Raw genomic sequence first — 24,370 nt, 5'->3', positions numbered from 1 at the left:
ATTCTAGGCATAACACAGATGTAAACTCATGGTGCCCAAAAGCATTTCAAAACCTTTTCTTTTCTTCATTCCTGCCTTCCTTTCCCTTCCTTCCTTTCTTTCCTTTCATTCTTTTTTTTTTCTCTCTCTCTCTCTCTCTGCCTCTCTCTCTCTCTGTCTCTCTCTTTCTCTCCTTTTCATTTTTGAGATAGGATCTCCCTTTGTTGCCCTAGAATGTGGTAGCATGAATGTGGCTCACCGCAGCCTCGACCTCCTAGAGACAGGGGTCTCAACTTTGTTCCCCAGGCTGGTCTCAAACTCCTGGCCTCAAACGATCCTCCTGCCTCAGCCTCCCAAGGTGCTGGGATTACAAGTGTGAGCCACTGCACCAGCCTGAAGTTCTCTTGGCCTTCCATAGTTCCCCAACAACCTCAACAACGGTTCTCAGCCATTTGCTAGGGCTATAGAGCACAATACCATAGACTGGGTGGCTTAAACAACTGAAACTTACTGTCTGCACAATTCCAGAGGCTAGAAGTTTGAAATCAAGATGCCAGCAGTGTTGGTGCCTTCTGAAGGCTGTGAGGAAAGGGTCTGTTCCAGGCCTGTCTCCCTGGCCTGTGGACAGCCCTCTTCTCCCTGTGTCTCTTCACATCATGTTCCCTCCGTGTTTGTGTCCAGATTTCCTCTTCTCGTAAGGACACCAGTCATATTGGACTAGGGCTTACCCTGCTGGCCTCATTTTAACCTGATTGCCTCTATAAAGACCGTATCTCCAAATAAGGTCACATTCTGAGGTACTGAAGGTTAGGACTTCAACATATACATTTTGGGAGAACACAATTCAACCGATAACATTCAGAAAAGACTCTACCCCCAATCAGCAGAACTTAGCAAATTGATTGATTGACCCTTAAGAGAATTCCATTTACTGGAAATTCACCCTCAGGGTGAGTTGGAGAAGGCATAGGTGATATCAAAAGCTTGTGTTATGACGGGGGAGAAAATCTTGAGTGCTATGCTTCTAATATAGCTTTCTGCATTATAAGTTGAGTAACATGAGGCTGTGCGTGGTGGCTCATGCCTGTAATCTCAGCACTTTGGGAGGCCGAGGCAGGCAGATTGCCTAAGGTTGGGAGTTTGAGACCAGCCTGACCAACATGGAGAAACTCTGTCTCTACTAAAAATACAAAACTATCTGGGTGTGGTGGTGCATGCCTGTAATCCCAGCTACTCGGGAGACTGAGGCAGGAGAATCGCTTGAACCCGGGAGGCAGAGGTTGCAGTGAGCCGAGATCACGCCAGCCTGGACAACAACAGTGAAACTCTGTCTCAGAAATAAATAAATAAATAAATAAGTTGAATAACTTGCTCAATAATAGGAAAAGCAACCTGACAGGGTAGAAAAAACATGGACTTTGAATGTAGACATACTTGTGATCGAATTATGACCTCCTCCCTTACTACCTGTGGCATTTGTGGAACTTAGCCTTACAAATCCCCTTTTGACTGTAAAATGGAGAGTATAAAGAGGTTGTTGAAAGGAGTAAATGATAAATGTATCTAAAGTTCCTGGAACATAAGAAATCAAGAAATGTTAAGCCCATCTTTCTTTTTAACCTGTTAAGAGTATTTTAAATTACTCTGAAAGGCTTTCCCCAGCTGCCTCTTCAAATCTAGGTGGCCTCTCTGTCATAGCTTCAGGCTTGTCCATAGCTTATGGGACCAGACAGTGACTTCCCTATGTTTACGTCTCATGTTCAGTTTGTTTTGACACCGATTGAAGTTGCCATTGAAGACATGAAGAAGAAGACACTGCAGTTAGCGGTTGCCATTAACCAGGAGCCCCCTGATCCAAAGATGCTTCAGATGGTGCTGCAAGGCTCTGTGGGAGCTACTGTAAATCAGGTAAGCAAAATCAGAGGGTGGTAGTTCCTCTGGTTCTTATTATTTGGGTTGTCATTATACTTCTGCACCCTCCTTCCTTGGGGTTGATGAGGACTTTGATCCATAGACAAACACAGAGATGTTCCTACACTTAGCCTGAACACTTGTGAGGTTCAGAAGACTTTTAGGAGGCCTCTTCCCTTTCATGCAACAACCCCAGGTAAAAAAGAAATCCTAGAGATGAGTGCCCAGGTTTTAAGGAGTACCATTTTCTCAGAGGAGTCTCCACTTCGGGGCCAAACCTGACAATATGATGCCAATCTGGAGTCCTGTTGAAGAATGCTTAGTCATGACCAATACATGCAGAGTCATTGCAGGGCTTGAGACTCACCTACAAATGCCTATAGGAGAGAGGGAAAAGGATCTAGAACATCCAACTCTTGGGTCAGTCAGCAGATGAACCCAGCATGCCAAGGACCTTGACAACCAGGAATGACCTGGGACCTGACTTCTTTGGCCACTTTAGACAAGACTAGCTCTTCTTCTCAGACTTATTAGAACCTGACTCCCAAGTTCAGCATGGTGCTCAACCAGTCTCAGATGGAGGGAGCTAGCAGCCTAATACCTCTGTCCAATGGGCCTCCTTAATTCAATTCTAGATCTGTTCTTGTCCACACTTCCACACTCAGATATTCAGTGAGCGTCATCAGTCTTTTCTCATTCAGCATAATTGGATTTCCCCACAAAACTTCTGAGCGTACTTGACATCAAGGGAGCAGAAACAGAGAAATGCCTGTTACATTCCCAAGATCGGGAAAAAAAATGAGGAAACTTTTGCCTTTGTAAGTGCCAACTCTTTGATAAAATGGAAGACTTTCCAAGCCCACAAGCATGGTCTATCTGTATACTATGGATATCTCTGACTCGACCCAGCAGTTATGCAAAATGATGTTTGCCACGGGGGCAACTAGACAAGTGAACAAAAATGAATAGATCAAGGCAATCCTGATATTTAGAGAAGCAACTCAAAGCATGTACCATTTGATGTAGTTGTATTACATTTACATAGGAATGAAAATCTATTATTAGTAGTATTTGATTAATAAAATAATATTTGGGGCCAGGCTCGGTGGCTTATGCCTATCATCCCAGCACTATGGGAGGCTGAGGTGGGTGGATCACTTGAGGTCGGGAGTTTGAGACCGCCTTGCCAACACAGTGAAACCCCATCTCTACTAAAAATACAAAAATTAGCCAGTGTGGTGGCAGGCGCTTGTAGTCCCATTACTTGGGAGGCTGAGGCAGGAGAATCGCTTGAACCTGAGAGGTGGAGGTTGCAGTGAGCTGAGATTATGCCACTGTGCTCCAGCCTGGGAGACAGAGTAAGACTCTGTCTCAAAAACATCAACAACAATAAAAAAAAAACAATAAATTTGGGCTGTGTACAGTGGTGCATGCCTGTAATCCCAGCAATTTGGGAGGCTGAGGTGGGTGGATTACTTGAGGCCAGGAATTCAAGATCAGCCTGGGCAATGTGGCAAAATCCCATTGCTACAAAAATAGCCAGGTATCGTGGCACACACCTGTGGTCCCGGCTACTTGGGAGGCTGATGTGGGAGAATCACTTGAGCGTGGGAAGAGGAGGCTGCGGTGAGCAGAGATCATGCCACTGCTCTCCAGCCTGGGTGACAGAGCCAGACCCTGTCTAAAAAACAAAAACAAAAACAAAAAACACATACAGAGAAAATGCATTTATACTTCTGAGTATTCTTCTACAATTTCAGACTCCTCCTAAGGAATCAAAGTTTCCTGAGATGTCCAAGACGTTCCTTGATTCTTTTTTGTTTATTTCAAACCAACTACAAAATTAAATGTTCAAACTAAAAAGTCACTCCAATATTTTCTCTCAAGCAATTTAATTTCCTTCATGTATATATATATATATTTCTTTTTTTTCCACCAGGGGCCACTGGAAGTAGCCCAAGTGTTCTTGGCTGAAATTCCTGCTGATCCAAAACTCTATCGACATCACAACAAGCTGAGGTTATGCTTTAAGGAATTCATCATGAGGTAAGAAGGAAAACGGCTGGGAATTTCAGTAGAGCAGTGGTTCTCAAAGTGCAGTCTTAGACCAGCAGCTTCAGCATCACCTGAGAACTTACTAGAAAGACAAAGTCTCAGGCACCTCCAGACCTGCTGAATTGGAATCTCTGGAGGTGTGGCTCAGCAATGTGCATTTTAACAAGCCCTCCAGGTGATCCTGATGCACACTGAAGTTTGAGGACCACTGCAACAGAGCAACACTACTTGAACTATTAATGAGTAACCAACATGTAAACTATAAAACGCTTTTGTGGCTGGCATCCCGTGTGCCTAACCATCACTTGTTGTAAAACAAGTATCATCATCTTCCTCATTTTACAAAAGAGGAATCGGAGGTTCAGAGAGAGGAGAGAATTTTACTTAAGGTCACACAGACAGTTGGCAGCAGAGCTGAGCTCAGACCAGGTCTTCTGAATCCAGATAGTCCACATGTCCATCAATGTGCTAATATTCCACTGATGCACTAGAGTCCCAGAGGTTCTTTGCATTGGCAGTCATTGTAATGTTACAAATCTTATATCTTATTTTTTGTAAAAATAGACACTGCCTCAAATTGAGAGAGGCAAGTTCTAAAACCGGGCTTTTCGAAGGTATTATCCTGTAACAGTTCCCCATGTCAGACGAGTCTCATCTCTCTTCCTAAATTCTGCAATGGAGCTGGCTTCAAGAGCAGCCAGTTAGGAGCTGGGTCTTTGGTCGAAGTCTTGTAATTTATTGCAATACAGACAGATATATTGGGTCTCCAATGGCCCTAAAAAAATGAGTATGAAGGATATGATGGCATTTCTCCTATACGAGAAAAGGACTTCAGAAAAATGTGTACCAATATTTCTTTTCATTCAAAACCTTAGAGAAGAATATTAAGTATAGGAATATCTTCACTTGGCAGATGGGGATAAAGGAGACTAAAGGTTAAAGTTTGCTAAATTCAGTGAAAACTCATCAAAATGCTAGCATTTGTGAGGTTAGAGATATCTCCTTCACAGGCTTTTGTGAGAGGTCCACAACTTTGCTACATATACATGAGACACACTGTGCCCGTCAATGAATCACAGCCACTTGGTAATAGGATGTGTGTGTGGCCTTGTGTGTTTGCATTTATGCATGTGTGTGAACATACTCACAGATTATCTTGATTAATGTTTTGATATTTGAATTGTTTCCTGTATTTGACAACAATTCTGACCAAAAAAGTAGATTTTTTTTTTCAGTACATAATACATATCTTTTAAAAGGCTAGAAAATTATTTGGGGAATTATTTTATTATTTCATTTTATTTTGAGACAGGGTCTCACTCTGTCACCCAGGCTGGAGTGCAGTGGCATAATCTCGGCTCACTGCAACCACCACTTCCCAGGCTCAAGAGATTCTCCCCGCTGAGCTTCCCAAGTAGCTGGGACTACAGATGTGCACCACCACACCTGGCTAATTTTTGTATTTTTAGTAGAAATGGGGTTTCACCATGTTGGCCAGGCTGGTCTTGAACTCCTGACCTCAAATGATCCACCTGCCTCGGTCTCCCAAAGTGCTGGGATTACAGGCATAAACCACTGTGCCAGCCCTATCTTTTATTTTTTGTGGAGACAGGGTCTCACTATGCCATCTAGACTGGTCTTGAACTCCTGGGCTCAGAGATTGGGGGCTTTTAAAATTTTTTTCATATATTTTTATTTAAGATTAATTACGGTTGAAGGCTTCCAAAGTTGACAATGCCCCAGGACCTCTAAAAGGACCTACGAAATGTTTAAAGAGCACTCACTATATTCCAGGCACGATATTAGTTATGGGAATACAGAGATCTGACTTGTTCCTCTCTTCTTGATGACAGGACATAGCTCTGCATGGCTGAATAACACAATGCAGCATACGCACAGAACTTTAAGAATGACTACCTACAGGAATATAGAGATCAGAAAAGAGAAATCAGTTTCAGGCTGGAGCGTTTGTGAGAAGCGTTATGGAAAAACACCACTTAAATCTTGTCTTAACTATATAGGTGGAAGACAGGCACTAGTGGGGAAGACGGAGCCATGACAGTGACCCTGCCTGATCCAAGGTTTCATTTTCAGCTGTTTTAGTTACCCATGGTTTGAAAGTATTACAATAAGATATTCTGAGAGAGAGAGAGAGAGACCACATTCACATAACTTTTATTTCAGTATATTGCTATAATTGTTGTTAATCTCTTACTGTATCTAATTTGTAAATTAAGCTTTATCATAAGAATGTATGTCTAGGAAAAAAACATAACATATGCAGGGTTCGGTACCATCCGCTGTTTCAGGCATCCCCTGGGGGTCTTGGAACCTATCCCCGGGGATGAGGAGGACTGGGTACCAGTGAGTGGAACAGCAGGACCACGAGACTCTGTCAGGAATGCCTCTGATGCACCGGACTCCTCTAAGTCCACCTGGAGCAGCATGTTCTCATGAGCATGCTAGGACAAAGAGGAAAGATTGGAAACACGATAATATCAGTAAATGAGGCTATGAATAGAATTTAAATGCATAAGAAAACTTGTCAAGAGAGTGATTTTCATTTACTTAAGTTTGCCTCAATTTTTTCTACTAGTTATAAATCTTGCAATCTAGTATCTCATGGGTACGATCCTTTCCATGACTCCACCTAGGTAAAATGTACTTACAAAATCCCTACTAAACATGTGTTTCTCATTAGCTCCCAGCCCCAGGAAAAGTTACTCCCAAAAGAAACAGAACCCAGTAAAACTAGTCACAGGCAAGAGATACAAGAGTAAATGGACTTTCCTAGGATTGGTCCTTTTACAAAGTTATGCATTAGAGTTTCAATAATGATGCTATCATTCTCCCCAGATGGCCTGCAGAAATGTTGGATTTTCAAAATCAAATTCACCATTTTCAATGTTGTTCTCCTGCCCTTTTAATGGTGATTCCACATGGGAACCAGTCCCACCTTTCTCCCCGCTGGCTGGGCTGCTGCATTGTTCTAGGAATGCCAGGAGACTGTCAGTGCTTCCCAAACTTCACTGTTCTTATAAATCACCTGAGGATTTGTCAAAATGCAGATTTTGGCCTGATGCAGTGGCTCTGCCTCTAGTCCCAGCAGTTTGGGAGGCTGAGGTGGGAGGATTATTTGAGCCCAGGAGTTCAGGACCAGCCTGGGCAACATGATGAAACTCCGTCTCTTTAAAAAAATAGAAAAATGTAGCCAGGCGGGGTCGTGGTGTGTGCCTGTAGTCCCAGCTACTCGAGAGGCTGAGGTGGGAGGATAGCTTGAGCCCAAGGAGGTCAAGGCTGCAGTGAGCCATGATTGTGCCACTGCACTCCAGCCTGGGTAACAGAGCAAGACCCTGTCTCAAAAAAAGAAAAATAAAAATACAGATTCTGATTCGGTAGGTCTGGGGTGGGTCCTGAAGCACTGCATTTCTAACAGTCCCCGGGTGATGCTGCTGCTGCTACACTGGACCAAACTTTGAGTGGAGAGCCTGCAAAGATTGCTTAATTTCCTCCCTTTCACATTTTCTCCCTATTACCTCTCCTTCCTTCCCTAAGGGCTTAATTTCTGAGGCCATCTTTATCATCATTTACCTCTTTTGTCTTCTGCTTCCTCCCTTCAAAAAAGCAAACATGCTCAAACTGCTGCACTTGGAACCAACTATAGACGTCAGTTCATCCATTCATTTGGCAATTATTGAGCTCCTACTTTGTGCCAGGCACTGCGCTGCATATGTGAAAGGATGAAGTCCCAAAACCAGTGGGACAAGGCTGCAGGCAAAACAGTACTGCTGCTCATGATTCATCTCTGTGTGGAAACGCAGCAGTTGGCCTGCCCTCCGCTTTATTCCACAGAGATCGGAAGGCATGGGTGAGAGTGTGCTGATGGCTGCACAGCTGTGTAAATTTGCTAAAACTCATCAAACTCTACACGTAAAGTGAGTGAATGTTACGGTATGTAAATCGTACCCTGAATACAGGTGGTAGATGAGGTGCCTCTGTGGCTTAATTGCTTCTCAAGTCCAATCTGGAAATTACAGCTTTTAATGAATAGAGTAACTATTTTTTCACGTTGTTTGCACTGGTATATTTTCTCCTCCACTCTGCTAACAGACAGCAGAGGTGACGCAGAAGTGGAAAATGTTTGGGGCTTGAACAGCTCTCAGGTTTCCCCTTTGGTAAGCTCCAGCTTCTCAGCAGACTTGTACTGTAGATCGATAAGCCCAGATTTCCAAGGTGACCATAAATGAGCCTTCTCTTGCTGAGAGCTCATAGCGGAAATGTTTGCATGCCAGGCCCACTGTGTCTAGTGCCACCACTGGGCAGCAACCTTTCTAACTCAGCTGTAGTGGAAGCAGAAACAGCCATAAAGAATCCTGGCAGCCTGACTTGCTGCAGCCAGCACTCGTCCAGCCAGTCCTGCAACTCTTCAGACTGTTACCAAGCTGGGACCTCAATCTGCTTCTGTCTTTTCCTGCAATCATAAAAAACATCTCAGGTTCAGAAGCCAAGACAGAGAGATTCAATGTTCTATCTTCCTCTTCTGCTCCCCCAAACACCCTGACCATTTAGGTTTTTACATTTTCTCCTTTATACTTACCTGGACTTTCTCATTCCTATACAGACTAAGTGATGTTAAATTTGTTTTTAATTTAAATAAAAGATAGTAGTACTCATTGGCACCAGTTACAGCTTGCCTTTAAGAGAAGTAGCTTCAGGTATGCCCTGAAAGGGCTCTGCAGCATATATGTGGTCATAGGCTCAGAGAACAGGCTGTTGAGTGGTGGTGTTTTTAAACTGGAGTTGGGGTCTATGAAGAGGAAGGAGAAGGAATTTGTCCGAGTAGCCAAAGGGCAACCAAATGTGTAGAGTGTAGGTGGAAACAGAAGCAGTAGTTTTTAACTTGAGACCAAGGTCATATGCCTGGCTTATAGCTGGAAATGGGGAAATGGCTTTCCTAGGCAGTATATGTGGCATTGGGGTTGGGAATATGGGCACTCAAGCCAGATTGCCTGAGTTCAGATTCCATTCTGCCTTAACTAGATATGTGACCTTGAGTAAGTTACCTACCCTCGGTTTCCCCAGATGTAAAATGGGAATAATAATTCTAACTATCCCCCTTGTAGTTAATGTCAGAATAAAATCAGTTAATACATGAAACTTAGAATAAGACTTCGTACATACTAAGTGTAACATTATTCATTGGGACAAATAGGGAACTGATGGATTTGAGTGGGAAATAGAGAATTAATCTGACTTAAATACAGAGATTGTCTATCCATGATTTGTCTGTCTTTATAAAGTTTGAATCATAAGACACAGTGATGCCTGTGAGACATTGGCCTGGGAGCAGCAGGATTCTGGGTTTATATCCAACTGTGCTATCCCACAGCCATGTGACTGGACAGGGCACTTCGCCTCTTTGCATGTTAGTTTCATCAGCTATGAAATAAAGAGACTAGAACACAGCATCTCTAATAGTTTATCATTCTCATATTCGATAGATCAATAAGCCCAGATAGTTCATTTACTTAGACTGGATCTGTCAGGCATAATACCACCACCATGTGCTCTGGCTTTAGCTATGTGCAGAGACTGTTCTGAACATTTGATAAGTATCAACTAATTTAATCTCTACATTAATTTATGGCATAGGCTCTTACCACTCTTATATTACAGATGAAGAAACTATGACACGGAGAGGTTAAATAGCTTGTTTAAAGTTGCAAAGCCAGTAAGTAGCAAAGCGGGATTCAGAGTTGAGCACTCTGGCTCCAGAGTCCATCCTCTTAATTGCCATGCTGAGCTGTTCCCTCTAGTGACTATATTCAGTTGCTAGTAACAGAAGTTAAGAGTAGCTTAAATAAGAAATGTATTTTTCTCTCACATTAAATAAGATTGGAGGTAGTCGATGTAGAGCTGTGTAGTGGCCTCATAAAGTCATCAGAGACCCTGGTTCTTTTCCTTTCCTTTGTCATGCCATCCTGGTTATAGTGCACCCATTCTCATGGTCATGATATGGTTGCCAGGGCTCCAGTCATTGTGGCCACATCTAGGCAAGTGTCAGGAGTAGAAATGAGCAAAGAGCAAAAAGATATGCCCCTTTCCCAGTGACTTCACCTATATTATCAGCTATCCCTACCTGCATGGGAGGCTAGGAAATGTAAGTTTTCAGGTGGCCACACTGCCTGGAGTTCTGCTAGAGAAGAAAGAATGGATATTGAGAAAACAACTAACAAATTTTTTTCTGCCACATTGAGGAACCAATGCGTGGGCTGTGCTGAAAAAGGGGGGCCAAGACTGTGTACAGTGGCTACGCCTGTAATCCCAGCACTTGGGAGGCTGAGATGGGCGGATCACTTGAGTTCATGAGTTCAAGACCAGCCTGGGCAACATGGCAAAACCTCGTCTTTACAAAAAATACAAAAAAATTAGCTGGGTGTAGTGGCGTGCCTATAGTTCCAACTGCTCAGGAGGCTGAGGGGAGAGGATCACTTGAGCCCAGGAGGCAGAGGTTGCAGTGAGCTGAGATCACACCACTGCATTCCACCCTGCATGACAGAACGAGATCCTCTCTCTAAAAAAAGGGGGCACCAAGAGATGCAGAGAGGGTAAGGGCTGCATGACTACTCTCTCTGTAGGAGACCTTAACTCTATACATGGAGGCCCCAAAATGTTACTGTCATTAAAAGCCAGGAATCCTTTTCCAGAGGTGCAACTTCTTGCCCTTTCTAATCCCTATCAGTCTGGTTTCTGTAGGATTTTGACTACTAGAAAACCCTAGGCATATTCGTTCTAAGAAAATACTTGAATTCAGTGAATTTACCAACAAAGGGAGCATTAGAGGATGTGAGAGAAGTCTGGGATGGTTGTATCACTGAGTGAGAGCAGCACAGATGTTTGTGGACCTAATGAGAATGTTACAGAAAAGACCATTTTTTAAAAGTTGTTTGCAGTGTCATTTTATGATCTTGTGTACATTTTCCAAGAGATATGGCTATTCTCTAGGAGGGATATTTAGCACATGGCCCTCTTTAGCTTAGGGATTTAAATTAACATAGTAGAAATTATTTCAATTTTAATCAAATAAACTAGAGAATATAACCCAAATGACTGAAAGGAAGAAATATAGAAAAAGGATATAAAATAATTTTATGCATTATAAAAGTTTAAAGACATAAAGTAATATTACTACATAAAATCTAAATTTTTTACTCCAGTTATTAATATATTTGTCTTTATAGAACACCACATTTATTAATTGCTATGTAACAAACTACCTCAAAATTAAGTGGCTTAAAACAAAATTTAATTATTATTGTGGTACATAATAATTTTTGCTTTCCTCATTTCTACTCCTGATACTTGCCTAGGATGTGGTCATGATGGCTGGGGCTCTAGCAGCTGTATTGTGACCATGAGAATGGTTGTGCTATAACTTGGGGTTGGCTGGGCTCAGCTAGGCGGTTTTTGCTTGAAGTCTCTCACTCAGTTGCACTTAGCCAGTGGCTAGGACTTGAATTACCGGAATGCTTCCTCACTGATGTCTGGTGTCTGGGCTGAGAATACTCAAACAGCAGGGGCTCCTCCTCTCTCTAACTCTCCTTCTTTCCACATGGTCTCTCCTACATGACAGCTTTAGGGTAACTAGACTTGTCACAGGATGGTTCAGAATTCCTATAGTACACAGAGAGAGAAACAGAGGCCATATTATCTTTTATTAGCCAGTCACATAGTACCACCTCCACCACATCCTGTTCATTGTGGCTGTCACAAAGAACCACCCACATCTTGATGGGGGTATGGGCAAGGTTCTAGGAGAGCACATTATTCTTGTGGCCATTTTTAGCAAATACAATCTGCCACACTCCAGAAGCACCAGTCTGCCTTATTATCACAGCTTCTCATTTAATTCTCCCAGCAACCCTAGGAGATTATATGAGCTTATTTTCCCCATTTTCCAGATGAGAAAATTGAAGATTTTTATGGTTAAGTCATCCTGCTAATGAGTAGCAGCTGGTTTCAACCCCAGTTCTGTCTGCATATAAAGGATTTAACTCAGTCAAGGGCACATGGTAAGCCATCAGTATGTGTTAGCTAACTACTACTACTTCTGCAAAGATTAAGGAGAGTTTAGTTAATTCTACCAAAGTTGTCAGAGTTGACTTCCCCAAATTAGCTGTTAGCTTTGGCAGGCCTCATCCCACCTCCTGTAGTCTGCCAATGTTATAAACTTGGGCCTTGAAGTCATCCTGAAACTGATTTTATTTTACACATGGTGGTACTTGTAACTGTTAGTTAACAAGCAATAAAAAGATAATAATAAGGGGTGATATAGATTTCTCAGGATTCAAAGGCCATATACCTTCCCTTCTATTTCTTCCCTAAAACCTTTAATTCGTAACCTTAGGTATCCTATAATTTGCTTCAATTAATGTCAAACTTAAAAGATAGGTGAAAATCCAGTTAAGGGAGTTCTTTTGGATTCTGTGTGAGTTAAATCAAGTCCTTCTTCTATAGTAGGCTAATTCCATGATGAAGCTGTGGTCGTAGATTTATTTTTGCCTAGCCAGGTAGCTTTTCCTTGCCACATGCCATCCTCTTCCTCTTTGACTGTCATCCTGAAAATGTGTTCAGTGTTAAGAGGATTTGATAACAATGTCTGGGTATCTCCATAATGTAGCCCAAATCTAGTACCACTATCAGGAAAATAATGTAAGCCATATTGATCACCCAAATCTTATTCATTTGAAGGATAATATAATTATTACTAATTATTACATGTTAGGAAACATACAGTCATTATTCTATCCCTTTAAGGTTTATTGATTTGTAAGTTCCCTTGGGTAGAAGAGTATAAAACAAAAGACAAGACTTTATCATGTTTAAATAACGTGATTTTCTTCTTTGGTGTGTACCATACTATGTAGGAGACAGGGAAAACACCAGGTTTAACAGTCCACAAGCCAGATAACCATGATGAGTTCTGAAGATTTTCTCTTTGTTTTAATGCTCTGCAGTTTTGCCATGACAAGGCTGGATATAGAACTGTTGTTGTTCATTACAGGATTTATATCTCTCTTCAACTCTATAAAATTATCAGCTGGGGGCGGTGGCTCATGCCTGTAATCCCAGCACTTTGGGAGGCCAAGGCGGGTGGATCACAAGGTCAGGAGATTGAGACCATCCTGGCTAACACGGTGAAACCCCATCTCTACTAAAAATACAAAAACTTAGCTGGGTGTGGTGGTGGGCACCTGTAGTCCCAGCTACTTGGGAGGCTGAGGCAGGAGAATGGCATGAACCCAGGAGGCGGAGCTTGTAGTGAGCCGAGATTGCACCACTGCACTCCAGCCTGGGCAACAGAGTGAGACTCCATCTCAAAAAAAAAAAAAAAAAAGAAAAGAAAATTATCAGCTGTTATCTCTTTAAATATTGCTTCCCTCTCATTTTCCATTCCCTTGGAGATTCTATTAGATGTGTGTTGGATCTGCCATATATGTGTATGTCTCTTAACCAATTTTTTCATATATTTTATTTTTTAAATCTCATTGGTGATTTCCTTGGATCTGTCATACATTTAATTCTCCAGTTATGTCTAGTCTATTATTTAACCTTTAACCTGTCCATTGAGGTTTTTCTCTTTTAGCAACAGCATTTTTAATATTTATTTATTTATTTATTTATTTATTTATTTATTTAGTGAGACAAGGTCTGGTTCTGTCACCCAGGCTGGAGTGCAGTGGCATGACTTGGCTCACTGCAACATCCGCCTCCCAGGCTCAAGCCATCCTCCCACCTCAGCCTCCCAAGTAGCTGTGACTACAGGCACCTGCCACCATACTCAGCTAATTTTTATATTTTTTGTAGAGATGGGGTTTTGCCATGTTGCCCAGTCTGGTCATTAACTTGTGAGCTCAGGCAATCCACCCACCTTAGCTTCCCAAAGTGCTAGGATTACAGGCATGAGGCACCACACCCAGCCTAGTGACTGCATTTTTCTTTTTCCTAGAAGTTCTGTTTGGTCCTTTTCTGAACTTTTCCTGGTCTCTTTTTTCATATTCCCTGTTTATTTGTTTTTATCATGGATTGTGTACCTTTTATTTATTTATTTTTTTCTAGTTACACGGTTACTTAGGATTTTATACATTTTATTACCTCTCTATATTAACTTTGGTTTTTTACATTGTTTTATTATCTCTAATTCTTATTGGACTAATTCTTTTGTTTGATGCATAGTTTTCCCTCTTGGTGGTTGGTTTCCTCATATGGTTTATAATTTTTTATTGTGAGCTCATCTTTGGCGGGAGTGGCCCATATGCCCTGATTGAGAATGTGTTCCTCCAGAGCAACTTTATGTTGGTTTGTCTGAGCCGTAGCAATTTCAATAATCTTGGACTGGCTTTTAAGTTATTTACTCACTTTGAAGCACATACAGTCAAGGAATGTACATTTGTAACTTATACCATGTGTGGTGCAAGCCTAGAATTTCCATTTCTCAAGATGACTTTCTTTCCCATGAATGGTCCTAAGCTGATAGCAAGTTTCATTCTGCCTCTCTGGATAGCTTGCAGCATTTTTCTAAACCCCCTTTCATAGATGGGGTAGCTTTTCAAGGCTCTGGACGATATGCAGGTGGTATATCCAGAATCTCCCTTTGCCCTGGCCAAGGCTGGATCACTAATCTTGTGTGAGCTTTGAAACCCCTTGCCCCCCGCACATAGACCTATATGCAGTCCTAAAATCTTAATGGACAGTCCTACTGACAGCTGCCTTGCCACCTGCTCCTGCAATCACTCTAGCTTTGATTTTTCTCTTTCTTTCTGGCACCTGGTGTTCCCCTTTCTCTTTCAACAAGTTTTTGCTGTGCTTTCCTAGCACTTCCATATGTGTGTAGCAGGAGGGGGCTGAATGCCATCTGCTCTGTCTGCCATGTTGCTGTAAATCACAGTGAGATTTTGTAAAGTATAACAGCTTCCATTCTGCAGTGTCTTGAGTTTGACTCTTAGATCCATCACTTCCTCACAGTTTTATCTTGGGCAAGCATCCTAACATTTCTGAGTTTCAGGAACAAAATAGAAATAAATGCTGACTTTTTAGGGTTGTTGGGAAAATTAAACAGATAATACTGGTAAAACTTCTTGAAACTTCTTCTGGCACATAGCAAATCAGAGGTTCTCAGTTCTGGCTAGGTTGGCTTCAGTATCCCCTGGGCAACTTTTCACAATTAGACATTTCTGGGCCAGAAGCAGTGGCCCACACTTGTAGTCCCAGCTACCCAGGAGGCTGAAGTGGGAGGATCACTGGAGCCCAGGAGGTCGAAGTTTGCCATGAGCCATGATCACGCCACTGCACTCCAGTCTGGGTGATAGAGTGAGCCCTGTCTCAAAAAATAATAAAATAAGGTAAAAACACACACACACACACACACATACACACAGAGATTTCTGGGTGCTACCCCTCAGCAGTTGTGATTCATTAAGTCTGAGATAAATCCCAGAAATCTGCATTTTGAAAAGCTCCACAGGTAACCCTGGTATGTCACCCAGATTGAAAGCGCTCTTAAAGTTATTCAAAAAATCATAAGTAGTTTCATTGTTCTCAGATTTCTAAGCACTTTGAAGTCATTTATTTCTCCCACACTGATATTTTCATCTCAGATGTGGTGAAGCCGTAGAGAAAAACAAGCGTCTCATCACGGCAGACCAGAGGGAATATCAGCAGGAACTCAAAAAGAACTATAGCAAGCTAAAAGAGAACCTCAGGCCAATGATCGAGCGGAAAATTCCAGAACTGTACAAGCCAATATTCAGAGTTGAGAGTCAAAAGAGGTAAGAACAGGGCAGAGGAGGCCTCTTCCTGGGGGATAAAGGGCAGCACATGGGACCCAGCACCTTGGGGCATGCTCTGCTGCACTTGGGGAGCTGCAGAACCTCCAAAGGGTAGAAGAGGGTCCTGCAATCAGAAAGGCTACCAGAGCGTGATTCATTCTGCCTCCATCCTCCCAATCCTTGCTCCTTGATCTCTCCCAGACAACTTGGTGTTGGTCTTGTGCCCGGGTATTCCCAGGGCTGAAGGATGGCCTGTGTTGGTTTTTCTGTTTGGTTGGTTGGTTTGTATGTTTGTTTTGGCACAGTGTGAAGGGGTCGCAGACCTTTCACTTATTATTTGCTGAGTTCTCCATGACTGATGTCCATTTCTACTGGGTGATCCATCCCCAACCCTTTCTAAAAGGCTAACTGATCTTTCTTGCTTCTGTATGCTCTTTCCCTCTCTTCCCTCTCTTTTCTTAATTTCAGGGACTCCTTCCACAGATCTAGTTTCAGGAAATGTGAAACCCAGTTGTCACAGGGCAGCTAAGAAAAGCCATCTTCATTCGTGGAGACTGTGGCCCTGCAACTCTGCAGAAGGGCTCACTGGTACTTAAAAAATGGGACATTTGCCACCCAGGACCGACTGTATACTCCCCGATCAGCCAGCACTCTGGAAGCTTTGGGATCCAAAGAACCATGGAATTATACCCAAATGGACTCTGACCAGATTTTTGCCATACTAGGGGGTGGCGGGATGGAGAATGGGTACTCAGGCATGACTGCGTATTTATTAAAGTGTGTTTTTTCACAATGTACCAAACAAGGCATAAGCAGCTTCTCCTGCTGACTGGCCAATCACTGCCCATCTGAGAGATGATTTCCTCTGGCCCATATTGAGTTTATTGGAGTAACTCAAAATGCCTGAGGAAAAATGGAAAAATTATCCACCAATCGATTCAAACTGAACTTCACTCTTTATAGGAAGGGAAGGTGAAGTTGTAGGAGTACGAAACATTTTCAATAAATCTGCAAAGGGAAGTCTTACTACAATTCTAAAAATCATCATGGTTGGAAATTTGGGAGTAGATTATTTGTGAACTTGTGACCCTTTTGGTAATGGTGGACTAATTGTTGTATAGTTATTTTTGTTTTATTATTACTGTTATGTTAAGTTAATTTAACATGCATTTATAGAGGAATACATTCAAAGCACTGATGTAGGAGATACACGGTACTTAGAGCAGTCAGCCAAAAATCACAGATACTGGTTTCACTTAAATGGAAACAATGCTCCAATAATACTTTGCTTTTTTTCTTATGTCACTGTTGCATACTATCTATTTTTCTCCTCTCTGGGACCAAGTTGCTTTTTCTAAAGCAATAATATCTCTGTTTTCATTTTAGTACATTGTGCTCTCTGTTAGCATATGTATATTAACTACAAAATATATTCAACTTTGACTTCTTTTGACAATGTACTTTAGGAAAAAGAGGAACAAAGACATTATTTGAGAATTAAATTATATATTTTTAATATGACTGATGACCTTGACTGATAATAAAGATGTAATAAGAATTGCAAGCTAAATGTTTCCTTTTGCAACTCATGTTTTGTGTTTTGTTTTGCTGACAACTCATAATGTTTTGTAAAGCACTTCAGAGAGAAGACAGATGCATCATCCTGGCCTCCATCAAATAACAATATCCAACAGTATCTTCTGCAATGTTTAACCCTGGTAGTCATGAACGATGACTTAGTTCGGATATTTCAGAACTTTTTGTTTATACCATCAGGTATGCATGAATTTATAGACTGAAAGAGGACTTTAAAAATAATAATTAAAACTCACCAGTTTAAGTGCTAAACTTTTTATTTTTTAGGTATTTGGGGAAGAACTCTTTTTACAGTATATTGTACACCTAACTGCTTTTTAAAATGAGTACACATGACATATTTTAATTCCATATGTATTTCCCTACTCTTTGAGAGACACTGGGTTGAGACCAAGGTCAAAAAACATTGTAACTGCCCTCCAAATCATCTCCGTTCCTTGAGGAAGATCATATACATGTGTAGTAGCCACAGTACAAAATAGACTAGAACAGAGCCGATAGCATGTAACCTTTTCCTGACTAACTCAAGGATGGCCATTTATACCATCAACACCTATTATATTAGATTCTGCCCTATAACAATAAGGGTTAGATGCTAAGTTATGTAATCCTGGACCTTAACTCTAATAGCCATAATAACCCTAGTAACCTAGAATATTCCTGACTAAATATCCCCTGCTTTTAGATACCTGGGGTCCATTTGGGTTTGTTTTTTGCAATCTCTTTTGTGCTACAATAGGTATATTTGCTTCATGAGCGCAGGAACACGTTTACTGCTGCATTCTTATCCCCTAACCTCACACTCAAACACAAAAAAGATACCCAATAAATATTTGTTGATTCACTAAATGAATGAATGATGAGTAGACCTGCTTCTAGAAGTGCACTGACCAATAAGAAAGTAAGGCAAGCCACATATATAATTTTTAAAATTCTAGTAGCCATATTAAAAATAATAATAGGCCAAGTGCCGTGGCTCATACCTGTAATACCAGCAATTTGGAAGACCAAGGTGGGCAGATCATTTGAGCCCAGGAGTTTGAGACCAGCCTGGGCAACATGGCTAACCCCATCTCTACCAAAAAAATATAAAAATTAACCAAGTGTGGTGGCATGTGCCTGTAGTCCCAGCTACTCGGGAGGCTAAGGTGGGAGGATCACTTGAGCCCAGAAGGTTGAGGCTGCAGTAAGCCATGATCCTGTCACTGCACTCCAGCCTGGGTGACAGAGTTAGACCCTGTCTCAAAAAATAATCATCATCATAAAAAGAAACCAGCAAAATTAACCTTACTAGTATATTTAACCCAATATATATAAAATATTATTTCAATATGCTGCCACTATAAAAAATTATTTTACAGTCTTTTTTTTCCATATTAAGTCTTCAAAAATCTGATGTGTAGTTTATACTTACAGCACATTGCAGTTAGGACTGGCCACATTTTAAGTGCTCAATAACTAGATGGGGCTACTGGCTACCATACTGGATAGTGCCATTCTAGAAGCTTTCAGCTTTTTTAACTTGATGCCTCTGATTTGTGGGCACAGAATATAGATAACCAAAGAAGTGGGACTAGTGTCTAAAGTAAGAATGATAGAGTATAATTGAGAGCCCCATGAGCCTACCTAGGAGAGAGACTTGTGGGGTTGGAGAATAAGGATTTGTCAATATTGGCTCTAGCTGTTCACACTCTTTCTGGGCTAACTCCCAGATAGTTTCTCAACTCCAGATAGTTAAGTGGGGAGCATGGCTGCACTTTTTAAAGTGATGGCATAAAAAAAGATATTGAACATTGGTCCTCTGATTATATATTCATAATGCAGTTAGAAAAGAAGCATTTTAAGAATCTCTAAGAGTAAAGCAAATTAGTACCTTTGTTTCCTGAAAATTAAAGAAACTTGATATGCCATGTTAGCCCTCTTCATTTTATTTGGAAAACTCTTCTGTGAAAGCTCATTAGAGAAAATCTTCTGATTAGCTTCATGCCTCCCCTCCTTCAGCAAGGTCAAAGGTGCAGTTGTCACTATCACAGAAGAACCTCACGAAAATTAAACATGAACATGCTGCACAGATCTGATTGGGTTTGTCATGCCACACATTGTTTTAAATTCCATAATTCTATTCTATAAAGAGTGTTTTCCATGGCAATAGATCTGTTTTCAAAAGAAAACAAAATTTAGAGTTGTCATTGGTAATTGTGGTTGCAAGTATGCTTTCAAAGACCAGGAACTTTTGTTTTGCTTTGAATGTATTTTTTTCTTCTTCTTCTTTATGAGATGGAGTCTTGCTCTGTTGTCCAGGCTGGAGTGCAGTGGCGCCATCTCCACTCACTGCAAGCCTCCTGGGTTCACGCCATTCTCCTGCCTCAGCCTCCCGAGTAGCTGGGACTACAGGCACCCGCCACCACGCTTGCCTAAATTTTTGTATTTTTTAGTAGAGACGGTTTTACTGTGTTAGCCAGGATGGTCTCAATCTCCTGATCTCATGGTCCACCCGCCTTGGCCTCCGAAAGTGCTGGGATTACAGGCGTGAGGCCCCGCGCCCAGTCTTGAATGCATTTTTAAATGTTTGTTATCTCAAATGCTGTAAAACTATTACTGATTATATATCATTTTGCAAACAAACCTAAAGGTTATAAATATATTCTTAGAATTCAGGGTATGGCCGGGGTATGAACATCCTGTATTTTTGTGTGTGTGTGTGCTTAAAGCAATACTTCCCATTGCCTTAGATAGGTAGGGTTCAACTGGCAATCTTTTTTTTTTTCATAAGTGATAGAAAACCAAAGTCAAATTGGCATTTTTAAAGGGGGTGGTAGAGTTTAGTAGTTCACTTAGCAGAATAATTCAGAGATACCATTGATTCAGACCCAGCTTGATTCAAAATCATGTCCTAAGTCCATTTTCCATCTCTGCTTCCTCTTGGTTGGCACTCACCCTCAGGCTTTCGGCAGTGCTCCCTGGAAATTCTGGGCTCATCCATCATGGCATTAGCAGCCCTGAGCTTCACAATCCCATACCACCACTCCCCACAAAGAAGACAGCTTCTGTGTCCCAGAATTCCCAATGGAATTCCTTGGGTTCACTCTGATTAGAATGGCTCATGCTAACCAAGGTTCTTCCCTCAAGCTACAAGTTGGGTCAATACTGAAACCATATGGCTGACAATAGGGGGACTGGGAGTTCCTTGGAGAATCAAGAAGAGGAAAGACAGTTAAACCACAAGGCTCACTACAGGAGATTTTGCTTTAAAGCAGATGCAGTCAGAAGAAATTTATGTAGAGGCAAAGATTACAATCTAATTCATATAATATTCACCATCACTGGCCTTGTAGGACCATCCCCAGTAGAGGATTTGCAATACATGAAGAAGGAAGACTTGGGGTTTAAATCCTGAAGAAAAAATGGGAATTGGAATAGATGGGCGGGGTAGGGAATGTCTTACTGTACCAGTAATTCATTTTCTGGAGTGTCTTACCAAAAATGGTGCAAACGACCGGGAATCAAAACTAGAGAGCTAGATGGAGTTGGGGGGCGGGAGTGGGAGAAAAATGAAGGCAACAGAAAAATAGAATACAATTATGTTTCAACAGAAAAAGCTAAGCATCAAAATTGTGTCTTTTCTCATCATTGTATCCCTGGTACCTGGCCCAAAGTGGGTGTTCAATGAATGTTTATAAGTAACCAAAGTAATGAATGAAGGTAGCCATCAGTGATGATGTCTGCCAGACTGTTCCTTTTCTTTAGCTCTGAGGTAAAACCAGCTCCTAAAGAAAATTAGTCAACAAGGATCACTTGGTCCCAGAGGAATGCCTTTCCATTCACTCTTGACTTTTCCTATTATTAATGCATGGGCAAAATTTAAGAGAATGTTTCCCCTTTCTACTGCTTTCCCTCAAACCTAGATGATAGCTTCAATATTATTTATTTATTTATTTATTTATTTATTTATTTATTTATTTATTTATTTAAGATGGAGTCTCACTCTGTCGCCCAGGCTGGAGTGCAGTGGCACCATCTCAGCTCACTGCAACCTCTGCCTTCCTGGTTCAAGCAATTCTCCTGCCTCAGCCTTCTGAGTAGCTGAAATTACAAGCGTCCACCACCACGCCCGGCTAATTTTTGTATTTTTAGTAGAGATGGGGTTTTACCATGTTGGTCAGGCTGGTCTCAAACTCCTGACCTCAGGTGAACCGCCTGCCTCGGCCTCCCAAAGTGCTGGGATTACAGACGTGAGCCAAGCTTCAATATTCTTAAACCCAACCTCACACAGCCTGATTTAAAAACTAAATTTCTGGCCAGGCACGGTGGCTCATGCCTGTAATCCCGACCCTTTGGGAGGCCAAGGCTGGCAGTTCACTTGAGCCCAGGGGTTCGAGACTAGTCTGGCAAACATGTCAAAACCCCATCTCCACAAAAAATACAAAAACTACCTAGGCATGGTGGTGCCTGCCTGTAGTCTCAGATAGTAGGGGGGCTGAAGCATGGACCCAGGAGTTCAAGGCTGCAGTGAGTTACGATTGTGTCACTGCACTCCAGCCTGGATAACAGAGTAAGACCCGGTCTCAAAAAAACAAGCAAACAAACAAAAACGATCTAAATTTCTGATTATCACCAAGTTTTTAATTATGAAATTACCGGAGGAAATGCAGCATTGCCTTGGTTGAAAACGATTTGGAGAGCTGTACACATTCCTGATCCCTAAGTCCTTGATGCTGCACCCATCTTGAGGAGCAGTGCTCTCTCTGGACCGATGTTACTGAATCCAGCCCAGTTCCTACTTGATTTTTGTGGCATTAGCTTGGCAGCTAGTTTTTACCTTTACTATTTTTACCCCATATTGGGAGATGACAAATCACTGGTTGCAAGGATAAGGGAGTGATTTTCAAGGCATTATAGCTCTAAAAACCAATTGAGAAATCAGTTCCCTCATCACTTCCTTTATGCAATGAGAGAACACGACACGGATGAACAAATTGTTCTGTTATCCAACAAGATTATCAGGGTTATTAGTGAGATAGTAAAAAAGTATGTGTGACTGCCAAAAGTCTCTAGACTAAGGACCAGAAGACCTGGTTTCTTATTCCTTCACTTTCTTGTCCTGCAACTCTGGCAAAGTTACTACACTGCTCTGAGCTTCAGGGTGTTTTCACTGTGAAAGAGGGTAAGAGTTCCTCCACCTTCTTCCAATCTAGTGAGGAAACCCAATGAGATAATGCATGGGAACGTGCTTTGGAAACTCAAAAGTGCTGCCCAAAATGTAAGGTAACACTATTTACAATAGACACTTCCAGAAAGTTTAGCCAACACCTCCACACATTGCATCTGCTTCTGACAACATTAATCAGAATCAGGCCAAAGGTGCAGGCAGGACAGAGGCCTGATTTACCAGAAAATAAATGTCTGGTCTATTCCACTTGTAGTGCCAGTTTACATTGTCTGGTGAGAGCCAGCGACCAGGGCCTCCAAGTAGAAGAAAGAAAGGGTATCAGTGGAACTGATAGGGCATACAGTGGCACCTGGAAACCCAACCTCGCCAGGCTTCCCTGTCTCCCGTGTGCAGCATGTTTGCAGTGCATTCCTTTGGAAGGTAAACACACGGAGTCCCGCAGCCCACCTGTGTCCACCTAGCCTGTAAGTGCTCCCTGAGGGTATCAAAGCACACAGACTATCACTTGAAACGAAGCCACTGGGCAGCAAGTTTTCCCGTTAATAACCAGGAAGAAAGAGAGGACTTGGCAGCCATGACGGATCTGTAATAATTAAACTGACGTTGCTGTTTAGAAGCCTGGGGGTTGCCTGCAGCCTCCCAGGCTCCACGCCAACGGCTCCAACTCTGCAGGCGGGCCGTGAATGTCTCTAGATGCATATTAAGCAAAAAGTTTCTAAAGAGGATCGCGTGGAACCCAACAATTGATTAAGACTCTCAATGGCCCTAATCCACCAAGAATTGAACTAAGAGCTCCCCAGCAAACGCAGCGCTTTAAATGGGGCCTAGAGACAGCAAGCACCGCCCGGGGCGGCGGGGAAGGCGACCGGGGGGCGGGGTGGGGGGAAAAGAGTTACTGCGCATGCGTCCAGGGTGTTTCGGAGCATCGCAAGCAGAAGTGTTCCAACCTATCCAGCAGCGAGTGGTTGGAAACTAGCAAAGTGAGAGGGTGCGCAGCGTAACTGAAGGACTCCGGGAGGCTGTGGGCTATTTTGCTCAAAACCTGTGAAGCTCAGGGAAAGGAGTAGAAGTCGGAACCAAGTAAAGTAAAATCGTGGCAAGTGGGCATAGTCCTAAAATCTCCCTCGTGAGGCCTTTCCAGTTGGGAACGCAGAATGTGCAGCTCAACGTATGTTTGGAATGAATGGGTGAAAGGAAGCAGGAGGAGGGAGTTCTAGCGAAGACTCCAGATGGAAGCAAGCCATCCCCTGCCTCGAGAAAACACCGCCACTCCAGTGGAAACGGACACGCGCGCACACAGCGAGGAGTGGTGTTTGAAAGAGGCTCCACCCTCCATTACACCTGTGCTCCACCGTGGCCCCCAGCCAAGTTTAATCTCCCATTCAGCACTTACTTCTGGAAGCTTCTTTCCCTCTCCTTCCCACCACTCATTGACCTTTCACCCTCTAGTTTTTTGTCTGCGTATGGGACTGTCTCCCCCACTCCCCTTGACTGAAGTTCCTTGAGAGCAGCAGCCCTCTTTTTATCAGGGAAGAGATTTGAAGATCAGGACATTCTTATCCAAGTAGATGCTAGCCACCTGGGTAGTCAAGACAGGGCCCTGCACAGTTAACGTGAATCTTGTCATAATGCCAGGGTTATTGTTTTGCGAGGAGCTGGTCATAGAACACTAGATTGCATTGTCACTGGGAAATAAGCTCATTTTATTAGCTTGTTTCTCAGCTAGCTTATATAGAAATTTGCCACAGCTGTTGCTGCTGGGAGCCTGCCCTGGATCTGATCATCAATTATATCATCTCTACCATCTGATGGACTGCACCTCACCCCTTGC

General features: G+C 42.3%; 1 protein-coding gene across 9 annotated transcripts in view; it reads left to right on the top strand.

The window, feature by feature from the left end:
* DOCK8 (dedicator of cytokinesis 8) overlaps nt 1–17,343 on the top strand; it is a 238,793-nt gene extending 221,450 nt beyond the window's left edge. For all 9 annotated transcript variants that reach the window (XM_045373157.2, XM_005581858.4, XM_005581857.4 and 6 more), the window contains 4 exons: nt 1,744–1,887; nt 3,830–3,936; nt 15,603–15,773; nt 16,242–17,343. In XM_045373157.2, coding sequence (XP_045229092.2) covers nt 1,744–1,887; nt 3,830–3,936; nt 15,603–15,773; nt 16,242–16,302 — 483 coding nt within the window. In that variant the 3' untranslated portion in view covers nt 16,303–17,343. The remainder of the gene's footprint in view (nt 1–1,743; nt 1,888–3,829; nt 3,937–15,602; nt 15,774–16,241) is intronic.
* The last annotated feature ends 7,027 nt before the right edge of the window (nt 17,344–24,370 follow it).

This window comes from Macaca fascicularis, chromosome 15, assembly GCF_037993035.2.
Source record: "Macaca fascicularis isolate 582-1 chromosome 15, T2T-MFA8v1.1".
NCBI lineage: Eukaryota > Metazoa > Chordata > Mammalia > Primates > Cercopithecidae > Macaca > Macaca fascicularis.
The sequence above is the reverse complement of the archived record's forward strand: the minus strand, read 5'-3'. Positions and strand labels throughout refer to the sequence as shown.